Here is a 17,964-nt window from a genome sequence, read left to right as displayed (position 1 = left end):
TTACTTATTATAACTTAAGTATATTTAATAATTAAAATATCGTAGATATATCAGAAAATGATAAGTTTAGTTCTAGCGCTGACCTGCTTCGAGCAGACCGCCCAGGTGGTAGGGCAGGAGCAGCAGTCCACGGTCTAGCTGCTGCTGACGCCGCTGGAGTCCGCCCACGACCTCTGTAAGGCCTCCTCCGGCACCGAGTCGACCGCCTTCATTAAGTTTAGCACAAAACAAGTCGAGGCGACGTTCACCTACCAGGACGACAAGGCCATAGTAATCCCCTTCGACCTTTCTTCAGATACAGGAAACTTCAAGGAGATGTTCAATACCGACGTGATATCCTACCAGATCAAGCTGGCTGGCTCGCTCAACGTCAACGGCTCCGTGCAGAAGGTGAACCTGGTCCGCCTCAACACCTCCGCCTGCTGGGACGACCTGAAGCTGGTGTACTCCCGCACCGCTGGGGGCGAGTTCATCCAGATGACCGGCACCCCGCTCCTCTGCACGATCAGCACGCCCGCCATCACCTTCCGGTTCGTCTCGGGCGGCCGGCAGCGGTAGCTAGCTATCTCGGGAAGCACCGGAGGCGCAGAGTATTACAAGAAAGGGAGCGCCTTCGACTACAGCAAGATCAAGTTCTACAAGCAGGAGCTCTCCACTCTGACCGACGAGGCCGACAAGCAGACCATGCGCGACTTTTTCGACGAATTCGAGCAGAACCGCGACCTCCGGGTTCAGTTCGTCCTCACCACCTCCGACTACCCCGTCCGCGCCATCATTGACGTCATAGAGAGCAACAATACATAATGTTTGATTAATTTAAAAGCATCAGGATTTTTGACATCTAGGTATGTAGACATCGGTCTTGATAATAAGAAATATTCAACAGAACCAACATGCATAAATAACGCGGTTTCTTTTAGATAGCATGCTATCGTTAACACAAATAATGGAGTTTTCCATGCAGAAGTTTTAAAATAGTCATATGACGACTTTAATGCTCGTGGTGGGGTAGATATGCCATTTGAACCAATAGTACCGGGATTTCAAGATATAGACAATGCTGAGTTAAGATATTATTTAACCGCCTACGATTAAAATGGAGAAATATTGTTAGAAACAAGTTATCGAGGTTAATTATAACTAAGTTGTATAGACTATTTTACAACACGTGTAAGTTAAATATATGGAGGATGTGTAGCTATGAATTTTTATGCTACGGAATAGTGTCTATCCCGTGGGATACAAGAAATGGATTTAGTGTTTACTTCTCAAGTAGATGGATTTCTTTCTAGAGTTACATATTTCTCATTTCACCTATCCTTTATACCGTCCGGAGCTATTATAGAGAAATGTAGCACCGATACAACAAACGTAATATATGGCTAAGAATCTTCTATTATTACGTTCTACCAGCGCCTGAAGGCGTACTCGCGGCTGATTCAGCGGGGACAGTAGCTCTACGTGGCGTTTTCCGGGGAGCAGGAGTTCTTCAACTGGGACCGCTGCAACCTGGACGTGAGCGACGCGCTCCTCTACCCGATTGTGGGGTCCTGCGTGCTCATCGCCATCCTGGTCGCGCTGATGACGGTGTGGCAGTCGCGGCAGCTGATTCAATGAGGCTCAGAGTGATGTTTTGCGCACTTCCCGGAATTTCCGCTCACTTCAGGGCCGCATCCCGTAGACCGCGAAGTCCTACCTCGCGCCGCTTTCCGTCTCCTCCAGCACCAGGAGGTTGCACATCCGCACTCGGTCCGCCCGGAGGCCGAGGCAGGCGCCCGCGAGCTTGGCGTCGAGGTCGCGGCGCCACTCTGCGTCCGGCTCTCCGAATATATCGTTGCTGCTCGCAGCCTGCACCAGGAACTCGCAGCCAAAGCGGAGCTGCAGCCGCCCCCCGTCGCGCTGGGCGCCTTGCATCAAGAGCAGGGCCTGGCCGGCGTCCGTATCGCACAGCAGCTGCACCACGCGCATCTCCGCGGGGAAGTCGTCTAGCAGCACCGCGGGCCCGCCGGTAAAGGACAGCTGGGCGCGGCGCTGGGGGACCCTCGTGGCGCTGACGGTGTGGCTGGCCCCTGCCGCCGTGAGGGTTATGGCGGCACCAGCATCCAGGGCATCGAGGCACTGCCGGGACGTCTCTGGGCCGAGGTCGCCAAGGCAGAGGTAGGCCGGGGAGGCGAGATGGCCCAGGGCCTGTGCGTGCTCCCCGCCGACGGAGACTGCGAAGGGAGGCCTCATAGCGTCCAGCTCATCGGACTGGAGCAGCTGCAGCCGGTGGCCCTGGAGCTCCGCGGCTACCAGCATGAGCACCCCGAGTAGCATTTTGGAAGGAAGTGGTGTTGTGCGTGTCTGGGGAGAGCACAGCGCGTACTGCCTCCACTCCAGCAGTTCAGCCCAGGGGTGCCTGTAGTGTGAATCAGGCTCACTCCTACGAAACCCCCGGGCCCAGGCCCAACCAGCGGCACCTCCCCGCATCGCGGTCGGCACTCACTGGAAGCGCGCAGCGTAGTGCCCCACCACCCGGTCTGACAGCTCGCGCACCACGCCGAGGGACCCGGTGCGGGAGATGGCGTCCGCCGCCGCGCCGTCCACAGGCCGGTCGAACACGCCGAGCATCTGCCCGAAGACGCCCAGGTTTGCCGCGGCCTGCAGCTCCGGGTCCGCGGTGCGCACGGGCACCCCGGTGTTGGGCTGCACCGCGCGGTTGAGGGCAAAGGGGCCCGCGGAGAAGAGGCGCTGCACCTCGTCGCGGGCGTAGAAGCCCACCACACGCTCACACTGGAGCAGGGTGAAGGGCAGGTGGTGCTGGGCCTCCAGGGCGGCGAGGCGCGCGCACACCCCATTGGCCGCGAGCTGCATGGCCACGGCGCGGTACACCACGAAGAGGCGCGAGGGGACGCCCAGCTCAGCGGCGAGGGCCTCCTCTTCTGGGGACAGCACCGCGCCCGGAATCGCGTGCGGGGCGTCGATGGCCCCATAGGTGCGCTCCCCGATGCCCCGCACAAGGTCTGCCAGCTCGTGGCTGCGGCCCGCCCGGTCCGTGATCTTCTTCGCGTAGTGGCTTTGCAGCCCGAGGCGCATGATCTCGGCCTTGATGAAGGTGTCCGCCGCCTCGTCGATGAATGGGTTATACACGTACAGCCCGCAGTGGGCCACATACTGCCGCACCGGGAAGAGGTCCGGGAGCGTGGCCGCCACCAGCTCCGCCTCGGCCCGGGAGAACCGGCGGGCGGAGTGCAAGCGCGTGTTCTGCGCGTTAAGGCGCCCGACCTCATAGTTTGCGACATTCACGGCGGCCTTGGAGCAAACCAGGGCCTGCCTGCCCAGACGGAGCGCGAAGGAGGCCACCGGCGCCAGCGCCTTCGGGGCGAGCACCCGGCCCGCACGCTAGGCCTGCAGCACCTGCCGCGTCGGGAGGCTTGCGAACTTGACATTGCGGAAGACGAAGCGCTGGCGCAGCGGGACCGTCTAGGGCGGGAGCGCATCGGCGACTAGGTCCGTCGCGGAGTAGTCCATGACGTCGGGGAGGTCGTTGAAGAAGGCCGCGTCGAGGAAGTACAGGAAGCTAACCACTCCCACGCCGTCCATGGTTAGCATTCGGTGGGTCTCAGGCCCGCGGGGCTTACGCGCCAGGACGGTGCGCGGCACCCACTGATCGAAGGAGGCGGGGGAGCGCATGACGTGCAGCAGCATTGATGCGCCGGTGACCTCACGGACCACGGTTCGCGCCTTGTTCGCGTCCAGGGCGTCCGGCTGCGCGCGATTGCGGAGTCTGTTGCGCTGCACCGCATTCACGCCGGCGTCCGCAAAGGGGGCGGTGACCAAGAGGCGATCCGGGGCAGACCCTAGCTGCTGGAGCACTGGCGAGAAGGGGTCCTCTGCGCCCAGCTCGACCTCGAGGAAGGGAAACCGCGATGCGATTTGGGCCACCACGTCCCGCAAGAACGCCGGCATCTGCGCGGAGAGAGTGAAGCGGCGCAGCACAGGCACCTAGGCTAAGAGTGCGGTGTGGTGCCCCAGGAAGGTCGCCAGTGGCGCCGCCAGCAGGACATCGAGCGCGGCGTTGGCGGGCCCCAGCCGCCCAAGCAGCAGCCGGTAGAATCGCAGTCCGAAGCGCTAGGTGCCAAAGACCTCCAGCGGCAGGAGCGGGAGAGTGCGCTGGTCCTCAGGCGCGCCGATGCCCAGGAAGTGCTGAGAGCGCGCCGCGTAGAGAGAGGCGATGGCGGCGGCCTGCTCCGGCGTGCAGGGCAGGGAGGACAGCTCGGACGCTGCCAGCAGGGACAGCTGGGCGCGGAAGTGCTCTGCAGTGGGGAACCCGGTGAGGAGTACCATTTGGAGCGGAGGGTCGGAAGGGAGGCGTACTGGGCCGCGGGCGAGTGGGACGCCCTGGCCGCTCCAATTGGGGTTCCGCCCAGACCCGCTCCGAATGTAGCAGCGCACCGCCCTAATAGTTTGCGCCGCCGTCCTGGCCGTTCTTCTGGCTGCCCGCCACTACGTCGCGCGGTACCTTCAGCACGCCACGCGCAGTGCGCCACCGCAACTCCAGCGCCTGGCCCGGGAGCACCCCGACTGCGTCCCTGAGGGCACCGTGTTCGACCTCGCGCACCTGGATCGCCTCCGCCCTCGGGTCCTCCAGCAGTTCCGCGCCAGCGTCCATGCCAAGGAGGAGTGAGTTCTAACTCCACTGAAACTGAAGTTATTTCACAAAAACAATCAAATATCCTATAAAACCATAAGAAACTAACAATAACTTCACTCTCTGTCACATCAATCCAAACTGAACAGCACTCCGACCTCTCCCATTTCCCCCTGTGTTACCAGCTAACATCTGACCACTACCATAACCTCCTCCACGCCCTGGTGTAAGCTTAGCACTACTACCTCTCTATCTCAAAAACTCTCTAGGATCCTCAACATCCTCAAGTGCAGCCATTCCACCACTGTAAATTTATTAATTTTGTTAATTTTTACCTATATTCGCATTATTATATGACTATTAACCTTATTAATTTTTTCCATTTTAAAGAGTAGAATTTTTATTATTCGCATTATTATACACACTACTAGCTGTTATAGCAAATGCACGTAAATTTTAAACATCTCGCAGCAATTCGTCTGAATTTCCTATTTTTTAATTCGAAATTTTTTCAAAATTCTGCATTTTTCGTAGTTGGGCAATCTCATCCCGAAGCTGTTAAATTTATTTTTCAAGTGATTGTTTTTCCTCTTAAAAAGCCTTTTGAGATAACGCAGATTTGTGCTACAACGCGAGCAATTTTCGTACCCGTTTTGCGAGTTCTTCGATTTCACGATCGCGCTCTTTCAGCTTATCTAGAGCAGTCTAAAGTTCATACTAAGCCAAAATATTATTATTTTATTTCTTAGTACCTTTCATATTTGGCGTTGAAAGTTAGTACTAATTTTAATTATTTTACAAGGTCTGAGATTTATTCATAATGCTAGAATTCATGTTATTTAGACCAGAAAATTTATCATTATCTGACTTAATTTATTATAATTGTTACTTAGCATTTTTGAGTTCCAACTCCATGATAATTCTCGAATTTTCACTTTATTTGTAGTTCTAATTTACCGTTTGAACTTCAGTTAACAGTGCTTAAATTTGAGTGTTTAGAGCATAATTTTCATGATTTAATTCGTCAAATTTGACCATTTTAATGTTGTTTTTAAAACTTGAAATCTATGTTTCATAGTCCTTTAGCATTGACTTCAATTTTGTGTTTTCACTTTGAATTTTTTTAAAGTTTCCAATTTCCCGCTAAAGACGAATGATTTCGTTTCTATCTAAAGTTTAAACTTTTGCAATCCTAGATTGGAACTCAGTTTCTTTTTATTGAAGTTTAGCCTCTAATTCACTGATTCTAGCTAGCTTTAGATCTTAATTTTTCATTAAAAGGTTATATTTTTTGATTCTTTAATCTCTTTCTAGAAGTTAATCTTCCAATTATGCCTTTGATTTCTCAATGAATGTAAGCTTTTACTTTAAATCTTGAAATTATTAGTTATTATTATATAACAATTAATCTTTTTCTTACTCAAAGTTATTAATATCTGATTTTGCTTTCGAAAGCTCTTACTTTAGTTGGAATATTTTATCTTAAGATTCTATCAAGCGTTATTAAACATCTTTCTTAGTGGACTATTATGATGAATCATGAACTGTTGTTTTAATTTTAAGCTGATTTTCAAAATCATCCTTAAACGATAAAAGAATTCTTAATTACGCGCGTAACTTATCCAAAATAACTAGAGGTTGCTCTGTTAATAGTTAATCCTAAGTTTCTGCTGGAACGTTTGATAATTCGTCAGCTGCACGATCTCTAAATTCTAAAAACATACGGATGATAGCTTATTAAAGACGTTATAATTATTCTGCTTATTAATGGGAAATACGGAGCTGCTACTGTTGTGATTAAAGCTATAGTTAAAGTTATTTAATTGTTGTAGTATCATCCTACATTTTAGAAATTTTGGAGAGAAAATATTTTATTATTATTTAGTTAATTATAAGTTTATTTTTTGAATTATAAAATAAGTATTTACTAATATTAAGATGTGTTAAAAGACAGCGTGAATAAATAATTTCATTTCTCGGCCATCATCAGTTTATTATATCAGTAAACTATATTTGATTTATGTGATATTTAAGACTCAAAGATAATATAGCAGTCATTCAACTAACAGAGATAACCTTTATGCTCATAATTTATTTATTAGCAATTGGTTTTTTTTGGATTAAGAGTTATTGCTTTATGAAATGTTATTTTACTGAGATTATTTTAATAGTTTTCTAGTTTTACAACTATTATCAAAAAGCTAGCTCAATGTAATAATGTAATTCACTCCTCCTTGGCGTGGACGCTGGCGCGGAACTGCTGGAGGACCCGAGGGCGGAGGCGATCCAGGTGCGCGAGGTCGAACACGGTGCCCTCAGGGACGCAGTCGGGTGCTCCCGGGCCAGGCGCTGGAGTTGCGGTGGCGCACTGCGCGTGGCGTGCTGAAGGTACCGCGCGACGTAGTGGCGGGCAGCCAGAAGAACGGCCAGGACGGCGGCGCAAACTATTAGGGCGGTGCGCTGCTACATTCGGAGCGGGTCTGGGCGGAACCCCAATTGGAGCGGCCAGGGCGTCCCACTCGCCCGCGGCCCAGTACGCCTCCCTTCCGACCCTCCGCTCCAAATGGTACTCCTCACCGGGTTCCCCACTGCAGAGCACTTCCGCGCCCAGCTGTCCCTGCTGGCAGCGTCCGAGCTGTCCTCCCTGCCCTGCACGCCGGAGCAGGCCGCCGCCATCGCCTCTCTCTACGCGGCGCGCTCTCAGCACTTCCTGGGCATCGGTGCGCCTGAGGACCAGCGCACTCTCCCGCTCCTGCCGCTGGAGGTCTTTGGCACCTAGCGCTTCGGACTGCGATTCTACCGGCTGCTGCTTGGGCGGCTGGGGCCCGCCAACGCCGCGCTCGATGTCCTGCTGGCGGCGCCACTGGCGACCTTCCTGGGGCACCACACCGCACTCTTAGCCTAGGTGCCTGTGCTGCGCCGCTTCACTCTCTCCGCGCAGATGCCGGCGTTCTTGCGGGACGTGGTGGCCCAAATCGCATCGCGGTTTCCCTTCCTCGAGGTCGAGCTGGGCGCAGAGGACCCCTTCTCGCCAGTGCTCCAGCAGCTAGGGTCTGCCCCGGATCGCCTCTTGGTCACCGCCCCCTTTGCGGACGCCGGCGTGAATGCGGTGCAGCGCAACAGACTCCGCAATCGCGCGCAGCCGGACGCCCTGGACGCGAACAAGGCGCGAACCGTGGTCCGTGAGGTCACCGGCGCATCAATGCTGCTGCACGTCATGCGCTCCCCCGCCTCCTTCGATCAGTGGGTGCCGCGCACCGTCCTGGCGCGTAAGCCCCGCGGGCCTGAGACCCACCGAATGCTAACCATGGACGGCGTGGGAGTGGTTAGCTTCCTGTACTTCCTCGACGCGGCCTTCTTCAACGACCTCCCCGACGTCATGGACTACTCCGCGACGGACCTAGTCGCCGATGCGCTCCCGCCCTAGACGGTCCCGCTGCGCCAGCGCTTCGTCTTCCGCAATGTCAAGTTCGCAAGCCTCCCGACGCGGCAGGTGCTGCAGGCCTAGCGTGCGGGCCGGGTGCTCGCCCCGAAGGCGCTGGCGCCGGTGGCCTCCTTCGCGCTCCGTCTGGGCAGGCAGGCCCTGGTTTGCTCCAAGGCCGCCGTGAATGTCGCAAACTATGAGGTCGGGCGCCTTAACGCGCAGAACACGCGCTTGCACTCCGCCCGCCGGTTCTCCCGGGCCGAGGCGGAGCTGGTGGCGGCCACGCTCCCGGACCTCTTCCCGGTGCGGCAGTATGTGGCCCACTGCGGGCTGTACGTGTATAACCCATTCATCGACGAGGCGGCGGACACCTTCATCAAGGCCGAGATCATGCGCCTCGGGCTGCAAAGCCACTACGCGAAGAAGATCACGGACCGGGCGGGCCGCAGCCACGAGCTGGCAGACCTTGTGCGGGGCATCGGGGAGCGCACCTATGGGGCCATCGACGCCCCGCACGCGATTCCGGGCGCGGTGCTGTCCCCAGAAGAGGAGGCCCTCGCCGCTGAGCTGGGCGTCCCCTCGCGCCTCTTCGTGGTGTACCGCGCCGTGGCCATGCAGCTCGCGGCCAATGGGGTGTGCGCGCGCCTCGCCGCCCTGGAGGCCCAGCACCACCTGCCCTTCACCCTGCTCCAGTGTGAGCGTGTGGTGGGCTTCTACGCCCGCGACGAGGTGCAGCGCCTCTTCTCCGCGGGCCCCTTTGCCCTCAACCGCGCGGTGCAGCCCAACACCGGGGTGCCCGTGCGCACCGCGGACCCGGAGCTGCAGGCCGCGGCAAACCTGGGCGTCTTCGGGCAGATGCTCGGCGTGTTCGACCGGCCTGTGGACGGCGCGGCGGTGGACGCCATCTCCCGCACCGGGTCCCTCGGCGTGGTGCGCGAGCTGTCAGACCGGGTGGTGGGGCACTACGCTGCGCGCTTCCAGTGAGTGCCGACCGCGATGCGGGGAGGTGCCGCTGGTTGGGCCTGGGCCCGGGGGTTTCGTAGGAGTGAGCCTGATTCACACTACAGGCACCCCTGGGCTGAACTGCTGGAGTGGAGGCAGTACGCGCTGTGCTCTCCCCAGACACGCACAACACCACTTCCTTCCAAAATGCTACTCGGGGTGCTCATGCTGGTAGCCGCGGAGCTCCAGGGCCACCGGCTGCAGCTGCTCCAGTCCGATGAGCTGGACGCTATGAGGCCTCGCTTCGCAGTCTCCGTCGGCGGGGAGCACGCACAGGCCCTGGGCCATCTCGCCTCCCCGGCCTACCTCTGCCTTGGCGACCTCGGCCCAGAGACGTCCCGGCAGTGCCTCGATGCCCTGGATGCTGGTGCCGCCATAACCCTCACGGCGGCAGGGGCCAGCCACACCGTCAGCGCCACGAGGGTCCCCCAGCGCCGCGCCCAGCTGTCCTTTACCGGCGGGCCCGCGGTGCTGCTAGACGACTTCCCCGCGGAGATGCGCGTGGTGCAGCTGCTGTGCGATACGGACGCCGGCCAGGCCCTGCTCTTGATGCAAGGCGCCCAGCGCGACGGGGGGCGGCTGCAGCTCCGCTTTGGCTGCGAGTTCCTGGTGCAGGCTGCGAGCAGCAACGATATATTCGGAGAGCCGGACGCAGAGTGGCGCCGCGACCTCGACGCCAAGCTCGCGGGCGCCTGCCTCGGCCTCCGGGCGGACCGAGTGCGGATGTGCAACCTCCTGGTGCTGGAGGAGACGGAAAGCGGCGCGAGGTAGGACTTCGCGGTCTACGGGATGCGGCCCTGAAGTGAGCGGAAATTCCGGGAAGTGCGCAAAACATCACTCTGAGCCTCATTGAATCAGCTGCCGCGACTGCCACACCGTCATCAGCGCGACCAGGATGGCGATGAGCACGCAGGACCCCACAATCGGGTAGAGGAGCGCGTCGCTCACGTCCAGGTTGCAGCGGTCCCAGTTGAAGAACTCCTGCTCCCCGGAAAACGCCACGTAGAGCTACTGTCCCCGCTGAATCAGCCGCGAGTACGCCTTCAGGCGCTGGTAGAACGTGGTTTCTGGGGCATCTGTGCCGTATATTATATTGGTATTTTCCCCACTGCACAGCTCCGTTATAGTGGTTGACGGCGTAAATGAGAGCTTAAACGAAAAATAGGTGACCCTAGAAGTGAACCCGTCGATTTAGGACGCGAAAATAATGTCCATTTCCTGGACCGTCCTCGCCAGGCACGACTCGGTGCCGTAAAAGCTCACTGCGACGCAGCCACCCTGCTGCTACCGGACGCTGGCCGCGAAGTAATCGATGCAGCTGAGCGACATCGGGCCCCTGTGGCTGGTCTCGAGCAATATGTTCCCGCTCTCGTCGTACGATGTCAGATAGTACCGCACCTCCGCCTCCTAAATCTGCTGGAAATCCGGGATCAGGGGGTCGAACGGCATGTCCACGCCCCCGCGGGCGATGAAATCGGTGACATTCTGCTCGAAAACGACCGCATGGAACGTGCCTTTGTTTGAGCGAATTATCGCGTGGTGCCTGAAGTAGACCGCGTTCGAGACGCATTCCGACTCCCCCGCGTACTTTTTGTTCTCCAACTCGATGTTCACGTAGCGTGAGTCGATATAGACCCGGGGTTTCAAGTTTGTGATGCAGGCGGTGTTCTGGCTCTCTATGACGTCAATGATGGCGCGGACGGGGTAGTCGGAGGTGGTGAGGACGAACTGAACCCGGAGGTCGCGGTTCTGCTCGAATTCGTCGAAAAAGTCGCGCATGGTCTGCTTGTCGGCCTCGTCGGTCAGAGTGGAGAGCTCCTGCTTGTAGAACTTGATCTTGCTGTAGTCGAAGGCGCTCCCTTTCTTGTAATACTCTGCGCCTCCGGTGCTTCCCGAGATAGCTAGCTACCGCTGCCGGCCGCCCGAGACGAACCGGAAGGTGATGGCGGGCGTGCTGATCGTGCAGAGGAGCGGGGTGCCGGTCATCTGGATGAACTCGCCCCCAGCGGTGCGGGAGTACACCAGCTTCAGGTCGTCCCAGCAGGCGGAGGTGTTGAGGCGGACCAGGTTCACCTTCTGCACGGAGCCGTTGACGTTGAGCGAGCCAGCCAGCTTGATCTGGTAGGATATCACGTCGGTATTGAACATCTCCTTGAAGTTTCCTGTATCTGAAGAAAGGTCGAAGGGGATTACTATGGCCTTGTCGTCCTGGTAGGTGAACGTCGCCTCGACTTGTTTTGCGTTAAACTTAATGAGGGCGGTCGACTCGGTACCGGAGGAGGCCTTACAGAGGTCGTGGGCGGACTCCAGCGGCGTCAGCAGCAGCTAGACCGTGGACTGCTGCTCCTGCCCTACCACCTGGGCGGTCTGCTCGAAGCAGGTCAGCGCTAGAACTAAACTTATCATTTTCGCAAAATACCGGATAATAGGTGATGCAATATTTATTTTTAAACTACTAATAAACTGAATATATTAGTTTTTACTTGATTAATTTCTATATTAAGATTTATTACGTATTCAAAATATTAAGTTTTATTAAAAGCAATATGTAGTAAGGTAAACCGTAAATTTTATTTATATGAGAATAAGAAGCTATTTCATATATTCATCCTAACCAAAAACTAAATATATTTTTTATTTTAGTTTTTCGTATTACAGTATTAATATTTTATATAATTAACTTTTATGTGCTCATTTAGTTTCTATTTACAATAAAATCTAGCATAAATCTAAATTTAGATATTTGGAACCATCGTTTTTACAAAGTAAAATATCTGAATATACGATAAGCATTTAAATAATACACTATACATTTACTTTATGAATGATGAATATTTCATCTCATTATCTTAACTGAATTTATATTTCGTAAACCATTAACTGATACTAGAAGTTTATAATGTGCTATAATATATCAATTTACATTTATTTGTTCTAAATTTTAAAACTGATTCTCTAAAATTCTAATTCTAATGGCATATATTTTGTTATATTTCATATCAATTGTAGCATAGATCAATTTCTTTCATATATTTTTATTTATAAATATTATAGATTTATTATTTTTCCTTAATCGTATATTATATAATAAAACAAATTTTCATTAAAATGCTGATTGTACTTTAAATATTTCAACAAGTTCTAGATAACTGCTTTGATGAAAATTCACTAATCATTTATGATGAAAACATAAACCAGCTGGTGGTTCAGCTGAAGCCCCTTAACGTGGAAGCCTGCGGCAAGATGCCGCCTGGGGTCCAGGTTAACCTCACGATCAACAGCCTGGAGGGCATCAAGATCCCCATTGTGACCACCACGCTGTCCTCCTTTTCCTACCAGAACATCACCAACATCACCTTTGCCGCCGCGCTCCCGACTGGCCAAAAGATTGGCCTGGTGTACTCAGCGCAGCTCGACATCTACACCTTCGGGCAGGTGCTCACCACGCTGATCCCCAAGTTCTCGCTCCAGAAGTCCAACCTGCAGGCGTGCTACGAGCCGCGGTCCGTTGCCCAGGTCTTCCGGGACCGGATCGAGGTGGAGCTCTTTCCGACTGGCCTCTGCAAGACGCAGATGTAGCTCAAGACTGCTAGCCCCGACAACTTCCTGCAAGCGGTCCAGCTGAGCCTCAGCGGCGCCTTGGTGGAGCTGGACCTGAATATGGGGTTCGACTACATGGTTGCGAAGCAGGAGATAATGTTCAAGGATGACCTGCTCGAGTTCGTGCAGCAGCAGCCGTTCCTCAACACCTTCATCGTCTTCACGACCAGCCAGGTGGGCTCCAAGGTCGAGTTCCAGGTCGACGTGGAGTCTACGCGCCTGGAGACCGTAGTGGCCTTCTTCCAGGTAGCCCTCATGTCGCTCCAGAACGACGACATTTATCTCAGGCTCCAGTTTGACTAGGATAAGTATGATGACTACACGAGTAAATTGGGAGACCACACGACCTTCAAGCTCTCCTTCATCGTGAACGGCACCCAGCACTCCTTCCTCAGCAGCCACAACGCGCCGCTCGTCAACAACCAGGTGCTTCAGATTACCTGCGCGAGCCAGATCATCAAGCTGCGCCCGATCTGCAGCGCCATCGTGCTCTCCCAGCAGTTCGACCGCGTCGTCCTGGACATCATCTCGGTGGGCTCAGACCAGACGCTCAAGGCCATGTACAAGCAGACCCCCCAGATGGTCCCGACCTGCTGGACCAAGGTGACGGCGGTCAGGAGGAAAAACGTCATCGACCTGACCCTGTACCTCAACGGGAAGTGCAGCGCCGGACCGGCCGAGTTCTCGCTTATAAACCACAACAAGGTTGCGATTACGGCGAGCGGCGACAGCTCGGCCACGCAGGTCTCCTTCACTGGCTACGACGGCTTCTTCGATACGGCCCGATACGGCCTGTCGATGGTGCTGGATGGCGCCACGTACCTCCTGTTCCTGGACGACGTGAAGGCACAGCCGGTGAACTACGGGTTGATAGCCGCAGTGGCGGTGGGGGCATCGTGGGTCGCGTGCTGCACGGCGTTCGCCATCCATGGCATCGTCCAGGCTGTCGTGGCCATGAAGAACCGCAAGCGCACCAGCCGCAGAAAGGCGCACTGAGGACTTTGCTGCTATTATATATACTCACTCCCGCTCCCAAAATGCTAAACATGGACCACCAGGCCCAGCACACGGACATCATCCTGAACCAGTGCAACCAGGTCTTCTACGTCATCAAGACGCACGCCAACCGCCTCTCGGCCCAGAAGATCGAGCGCCTGACCAAGGAGCAGAACGCGGTCCAGATCGACTTCCTCTCCAAGCCGTCCGACCGCCAGATCTCGCTGAAGATGAAGCGGGGCGACACCTGCCTGGTGGTCCACACGCAGCCCGCCCACTACGCCGGGGCGGTGTGCCTGTGCGAGGTGGTGTCCGCGTCCAAGGAGGCGCTGGTGGTGCGCTTCGTCCGCTACCTCAAGCGGGTGATCACCGTGGCGGAGATCAAGCAGAGCAGCCAGGTCTACAACATCAAGCAGTGCATCGTCTCGCTGTCGGAGCTGGACTTCTTCAAGATCCTGGAGCTGGAGAACCAGTAGACGCGGCTCGGCGAGTGAGAATCAGAACTTCACTTCCTCCAGGATCTGGTCGTCCTCGTCGATGAACTGGGCGGACTTGATGACGATCCTGAACACCACCCTGTCGGCGCGGAACTCGTCCTCGTCGAACATCTCGAAGACCTCCTCCCTCCAGCAGAGGTCGTAGAGGTCCTCGTGCGCCTTGCTATCCAGCAGCTCCAGCTCGTACTGGAAGGTGGAGCGCCGGTTGGTGTAGATGTTGCCCACCGTGATGCGCTTGTGCACGGCGCTCGCGATCTCCGCGTAGTGGCGGGACTTGGTGGAGAAGTTGAAGTACAGGGTGCTGGCGTCGTCGTTGAAGATGACGATCGGGGTCAGCTCCGGGGTGCCGGCCTTTGCGGTGTAGGAGATGAGCGCGTTCCTGCTGTTGTAGAAGTTGAACTCCAGGATCATGGCCTGCTTCATGCTCATTTGTGGAGGGGCGCCTCGATTTGCAGCAGCGGCCGCATAGGCTACTATTAAGGGGAGTATACTCCAGCTAGAAAGTATACAATTTTGTTTTTGCTAGATAGGCATCTTATTGTATTCGGCTTCATAACCGCGACGAGGCTAGCGGCTTCGAGCCGGACGGTATGGTGCTGGATGCGAGGCCGGCGGGACTGCGGAAACCGACAGCGGCAGTTTAGCGTCAAAGATGGCCCAATGCGGGCTGCTCGCTTGACTCATCTTGAATGTGCGCTGCGAAGCAGTACTAAAATACTGCCGAACTCCAGCCAGAACCACCGTGCCGCGCAGAGAGGAGATCTAAGTGGATGCGCCTTCCAGATCACTGCAGATAGGGAAGCAGCTAGAGCGAATTCTAGGTTCGGAGTGGGTCTGCTCTTAACGTGTTGCAGCGCAAGAGATTAGTCTGCGCTAGCGAACTGGCAAAAAGGGGAAGTTTGGCCTGCTAGCCTTCTTTCCGTAGTTTGAGCTTAATTTGATGTACTGTGTGAGTTTTGCCACTTAATGATCCAAATAGGATTGCGCTGGAAAAAGCAACACCAAAACTTCAGTTAAATTATAGCGAATCAGAATTATTTATCCATTAACCTAGATAAACTAATATCATTATTAAGATATTTTTTCTTTAACATATTATAATGTGGTAATAAATTAAATTTTACTCTAGCAATTCCGTTAATAATTTTTATAATTTTATTAGAGTAATCATATCAATTATGCTATGTAAATACATTACATATGATTTTAAAGTTTATGTTTTACAACATTTTCATCTGAGCCAACTTAGTAGGACAGTCACATTTATATTTCTTACTTATTTATGTTTTTATATATATTTTACCTATATTACGATTATTATATAGTTATATTCATATATTCTATTTTGGCGCACTCCCTTCCACAATTCAAATGAAAACGAACTAGGACCTCTATGTTGTCACAGCTGAACAAACTATTATTGATGATACACCTGAAGATGTCTAGACTGTCTGGAATGGTATATGGGACGCTGTTTATGTGAACTACCTGGATTCGATTGGCACTATGATCCGTGGTTTTGCAGACTGTGGATTTGACTCTAAGGGCCTTCCTAACGCATTTTTAACGAATTAGTTCTGTACATAGCATGCTATTTCGTAGCAAATTAAGAGATTTATGCCAAATAACTCTACCAGGAACCTTTGTCTCGTAACAGTAGGAACATTGACTCGCGAATTCACTGACTGCATTCTACGTAACATTTTTTAAGTTTTAGGCTCATTTTGCAGGCAAGGCTTTAACGTTAAAATACAATGTGGACGAGTGGGCGTATTCCTGTTTAATAATGAGACAAAGTTCTACCAGTTCAAATTTAACGTGATCAGCAAGAAACACCCCGAATATAGGGATGAAAGGCTGTGCGAAATTGAGAATAAGAAGGACTGCTACGATCAGGGAGACCAGTTTAAGCATACAGACAAAATCAGCTTTAAGAGCAGTGTAAAGCCTATAATGAGACCAAAAGAGAGTTTCGACGTTACGAAAGTTAGCGGCTATATGGGGATTAAATGAGGGGTTAAGTGAGAGAAATGATGGGCATCTATAAAATTTATAGTTCTATATAAAACGAATGATTTATGATGCTTTTAGCAAATAAATTTTTATATATAACTTTACACAATTTGAATATTCTCATTCTCATCCCAAGCTGAAACCGTCTTCGACATTAACGGAAATGCTCTTGCCGTTCGCGAGCAATCTGACACCGTCCATAGTCATTTCTCTATTTTTTGACTTCAAAACATCCAAAACCTTATCGAAATTTTTCTTAGGCTAGCCTTCAGCCTCAGGAAGTTCAGTATATCCTTCAGGTAAAACCCTAGTTCCAACTGGGATTGATTAATCAGGGAAGCATAACTTTACGACAGAATGGTCTGCACTAGATCCTGCAAAAAGCATGGCCTAGCTAATAATTCTTCCTTCTGCCATTGGTCTGGCTTTAAGATTCAGAATAGTTACGATTTTTTTATTCAGAAGTTCCTCGGGGCTATACCATGGACCTACTCCAGCAGCAAAATCTCTTATTTCAGTTTCAGAAACTTTAAGCTTACACACAAGTAGCTTATCTGAGTAATCCACACGGGTGCATTCAACTATCTGGGAGACACGTATTTCACATTTGGAGAAAGCTGTGATTAAAGGGGGAAGTTCAATTTTTGGAGAGACAATTTTGCTTTATTTTTATTATTTAGGAACTTATATAGCGGATGTGCCAGTATGATCCTCAATCTTTGTGATAAGAGCGGAAAGTTATGAAATAGCATGTTAGATAGACATCTTTAAGGAGTGGAGTGATGAATTAAAATTTATTATATTTTATTTTAAAGATTACAAATGAAAACTTAATAACTTTATAAAGTTAAAACAAGAAACTGATTCATATCTACATATAGATGCTAAAAATAGTATTATTAACTAAAAATTATAAATAACCATTATTAAATTAATCAAATTCTTTATTTTCCATATTACTTACTTGATATTCATTATTTTATGAGAATTAAGTATCAATGAATTGAATGCTTAATTTTAAAAAATCATAGGTGTGAAGTATTTATATAGATAATTACTAAAAATTAGTATCTATTAGAAATCGGAATCTCATCTATTGCTTAATATATAAAGTATACACATTTTATATAATTACTAAAATTGTTTATAATAGATACGAAAATTAGTAGTACTGTAACCTTATTTAATAATGTTACATATAGAAATTAAATAACACTAACAGCTATATGTTTATAGCTGTATCTATGGTTATTATAACTCATTAACACCTATCCCTATGAAGTATATATTTCCAAAAAGTAAAATCTTTATATTGTGATTTAGATATTTAAATCAAATTCTTCTAAATTAAACTGCTGTAAATTTTGTTATAATTAAATATTTTTAACTAATGGATATTCATTTGATTAATATTAAGTAGTTAAAGAGAAAGGTATAAATATTAGTAGATAAAAATATATAATAATTATTGTATTGTATTATACTTTTAGTTTCATTAAGTGATTGTTTTCTATTAGCTGTGAATGAATTTACACAATGCGTTAATAAATACCTAACTTATTTGAGCAAACTTTTACAAAATAATATTTAGATTTATGTTAAATAAATATTGTTATCTTAGTTAAAAATTTTGCGAAATTAAAATATACACTAATACAATATAATTTTTTCTTGAATTCATGTTATTTGGTTAAGGTTATGTTAGTAATAATAAGATTTTATTCGCCAATTTATATGACAATTTAATATTTAATACTATATTTACAGTTAATTATTACAAATACTCGTTATTATCAATAATT

At 51.0% G+C, this 17,964-nt stretch overlaps 14 protein-coding genes and 1 pseudogene across 14 annotated transcripts; 8 read left to right on the top strand and 7 right to left on the bottom strand. All coding sequences in view use genetic code 6, as the record gives it.

The window, feature by feature from the left end:
• Positions 1 to 57: 57 nt before the first annotated feature.
• On the top strand, positions 58 to 1,617 carry SS50377_27963 (uncharacterized protein; the record flags this gene model as incomplete). The annotated part of the gene is made up of 1 exon (XM_067911741.1): positions 58 to 1,617. The coding sequence occupies one exon, from the start codon at positions 58 to 60 to the stop codon at positions 1,615 to 1,617; it is 1,560 nt and encodes a 519-aa protein (XP_067760763.1).
• A 45-nt stretch (positions 1,618 to 1,662) lies between these two features.
• On the bottom strand, positions 1,663 to 2,469 carry SS50377_27962 (uncharacterized protein; the record flags this gene model as incomplete). The annotated part of the gene is made up of 1 exon (XM_067911740.1): positions 1,663 to 2,469. One exon carries the CDS (start codon positions 2,467 to 2,469, stop codon positions 1,663 to 1,665), a length of 807 nt encoding a protein of 268 aa, XP_067760762.1.
• Positions 2,470 to 2,481: 12 nt separating this feature from the next.
• Positions 2,482 to 4,326, bottom strand: SS50377_27961 (uncharacterized protein; the record flags this gene model as incomplete). The annotated part of the gene is made up of 1 exon (XM_067911739.1): positions 2,482 to 4,326. The coding sequence occupies one exon, from the start codon at positions 4,324 to 4,326 to the stop codon at positions 2,482 to 2,484; it is 1,845 nt and encodes a 614-aa protein (XP_067760761.1).
• A 94-nt stretch (positions 4,327 to 4,420) lies between these two features.
• SS50377_27960 (uncharacterized protein) lies at positions 4,421 to 4,666 on the top strand (the record flags this gene model as incomplete). Its single annotated transcript, XM_067911738.1, has 1 exon — positions 4,421 to 4,666. The coding sequence occupies one exon, from the start codon at positions 4,421 to 4,423 to the stop codon at positions 4,664 to 4,666; it is 246 nt and encodes an 81-aa protein (XP_067760760.1).
• Positions 4,667 to 4,756: 90 nt separating this feature from the next.
• Positions 4,757 to 6,475, bottom strand: SS50377_27959 (uncharacterized protein; the record flags this gene model as incomplete). The annotated part of the gene is made up of 1 exon (XM_067911737.1): positions 4,757 to 6,475. The coding sequence occupies one exon, from the start codon at positions 6,473 to 6,475 to the stop codon at positions 4,757 to 4,759; it is 1,719 nt and encodes a 572-aa protein (XP_067760759.1).
• Positions 6,476 to 6,854: 379 nt separating this feature from the next.
• SS50377_27958 (Hypothetical protein) lies at positions 6,855 to 7,099 on the bottom strand (annotated as a pseudogene).
• A 94-nt stretch (positions 7,100 to 7,193) lies between these two features.
• On the top strand, positions 7,194 to 9,038 carry SS50377_27957 (uncharacterized protein; the record flags this gene model as incomplete). Its single annotated transcript, XM_067911736.1, has 1 exon — positions 7,194 to 9,038. One exon carries the CDS (start codon positions 7,194 to 7,196, stop codon positions 9,036 to 9,038), a length of 1,845 nt encoding a protein of 614 aa, XP_067760758.1.
• Positions 9,039 to 9,050: 12 nt separating this feature from the next.
• On the top strand, positions 9,051 to 9,857 carry SS50377_27956 (uncharacterized protein; the record flags this gene model as incomplete). Its single annotated transcript, XM_067911735.1, has 1 exon — positions 9,051 to 9,857. The coding sequence occupies one exon, from the start codon at positions 9,051 to 9,053 to the stop codon at positions 9,855 to 9,857; it is 807 nt and encodes a 268-aa protein (XP_067760757.1).
• A 45-nt stretch (positions 9,858 to 9,902) lies between these two features.
• Positions 9,903 to 11,462, bottom strand: SS50377_27955 (uncharacterized protein; the record flags this gene model as incomplete). Its single annotated transcript, XM_067911734.1, has 1 exon — positions 9,903 to 11,462. One exon carries the CDS (start codon positions 11,460 to 11,462, stop codon positions 9,903 to 9,905), a length of 1,560 nt encoding a protein of 519 aa, XP_067760756.1.
• Positions 11,463 to 12,164: 702 nt separating this feature from the next.
• Positions 12,165 to 13,652, top strand: SS50377_27954 (uncharacterized protein; the record flags this gene model as incomplete). Its single annotated transcript, XM_067911733.1, has 1 exon — positions 12,165 to 13,652. One exon carries the CDS (start codon positions 12,165 to 12,167, stop codon positions 13,650 to 13,652), a length of 1,488 nt encoding a protein of 495 aa, XP_067760755.1.
• A 41-nt stretch (positions 13,653 to 13,693) lies between these two features.
• On the top strand, positions 13,694 to 14,146 carry SS50377_27953 (uncharacterized protein; the record flags this gene model as incomplete). The annotated part of the gene is made up of 1 exon (XM_067911732.1): positions 13,694 to 14,146. The coding sequence occupies one exon, from the start codon at positions 13,694 to 13,696 to the stop codon at positions 14,144 to 14,146; it is 453 nt and encodes a 150-aa protein (XP_067760754.1).
• A 3-nt stretch (positions 14,147 to 14,149) lies between these two features.
• Positions 14,150 to 14,578, bottom strand: SS50377_27952 (uncharacterized protein; the record flags this gene model as incomplete). The annotated part of the gene is made up of 1 exon (XM_067911731.1): positions 14,150 to 14,578. The coding sequence occupies one exon, from the start codon at positions 14,576 to 14,578 to the stop codon at positions 14,150 to 14,152; it is 429 nt and encodes a 142-aa protein (XP_067760753.1).
• Positions 14,579 to 14,749: 171 nt separating this feature from the next.
• On the top strand, positions 14,750 to 15,079 carry SS50377_27951 (uncharacterized protein; the record flags this gene model as incomplete). The annotated part of the gene is made up of 1 exon (XM_067911730.1): positions 14,750 to 15,079. The coding sequence occupies one exon, from the start codon at positions 14,750 to 14,752 to the stop codon at positions 15,077 to 15,079; it is 330 nt and encodes a 109-aa protein (XP_067760752.1).
• Positions 15,080 to 15,520: 441 nt separating this feature from the next.
• SS50377_27950 (uncharacterized protein) lies at positions 15,521 to 16,162 on the top strand (the record flags this gene model as incomplete). The annotated part of the gene is made up of 1 exon (XM_067911729.1): positions 15,521 to 16,162. One exon carries the CDS (start codon positions 15,521 to 15,523, stop codon positions 16,160 to 16,162), a length of 642 nt encoding a protein of 213 aa, XP_067760751.1.
• A 126-nt stretch (positions 16,163 to 16,288) lies between these two features.
• Positions 16,289 to 16,927, bottom strand: SS50377_27949 (Methionyl-tRNA synthetase; the record flags this gene model as incomplete). Its single annotated transcript, XM_067911728.1, has 1 exon — positions 16,289 to 16,927. One exon carries the CDS (start codon positions 16,925 to 16,927, stop codon positions 16,289 to 16,291), a length of 639 nt encoding a protein of 212 aa, XP_067760750.1.
• Between the last annotated feature and the right edge of the window lie 1,037 nt (positions 16,928 to 17,964).

The sequence above is a fragment of the Spironucleus salmonicida genome, chromosome 8, assembly GCF_000497125.1.
Source record: "Spironucleus salmonicida strain ATCC 50377 chromosome 8, whole genome shotgun sequence".
In the NCBI taxonomy this organism is placed as follows: Eukaryota; Fornicata; order Diplomonadida; family Hexamitidae; genus Spironucleus; species Spironucleus salmonicida.
The sequence above is the reverse complement of the archived record's forward strand: the minus strand, read 5'-3'. Positions and strand labels throughout refer to the sequence as shown.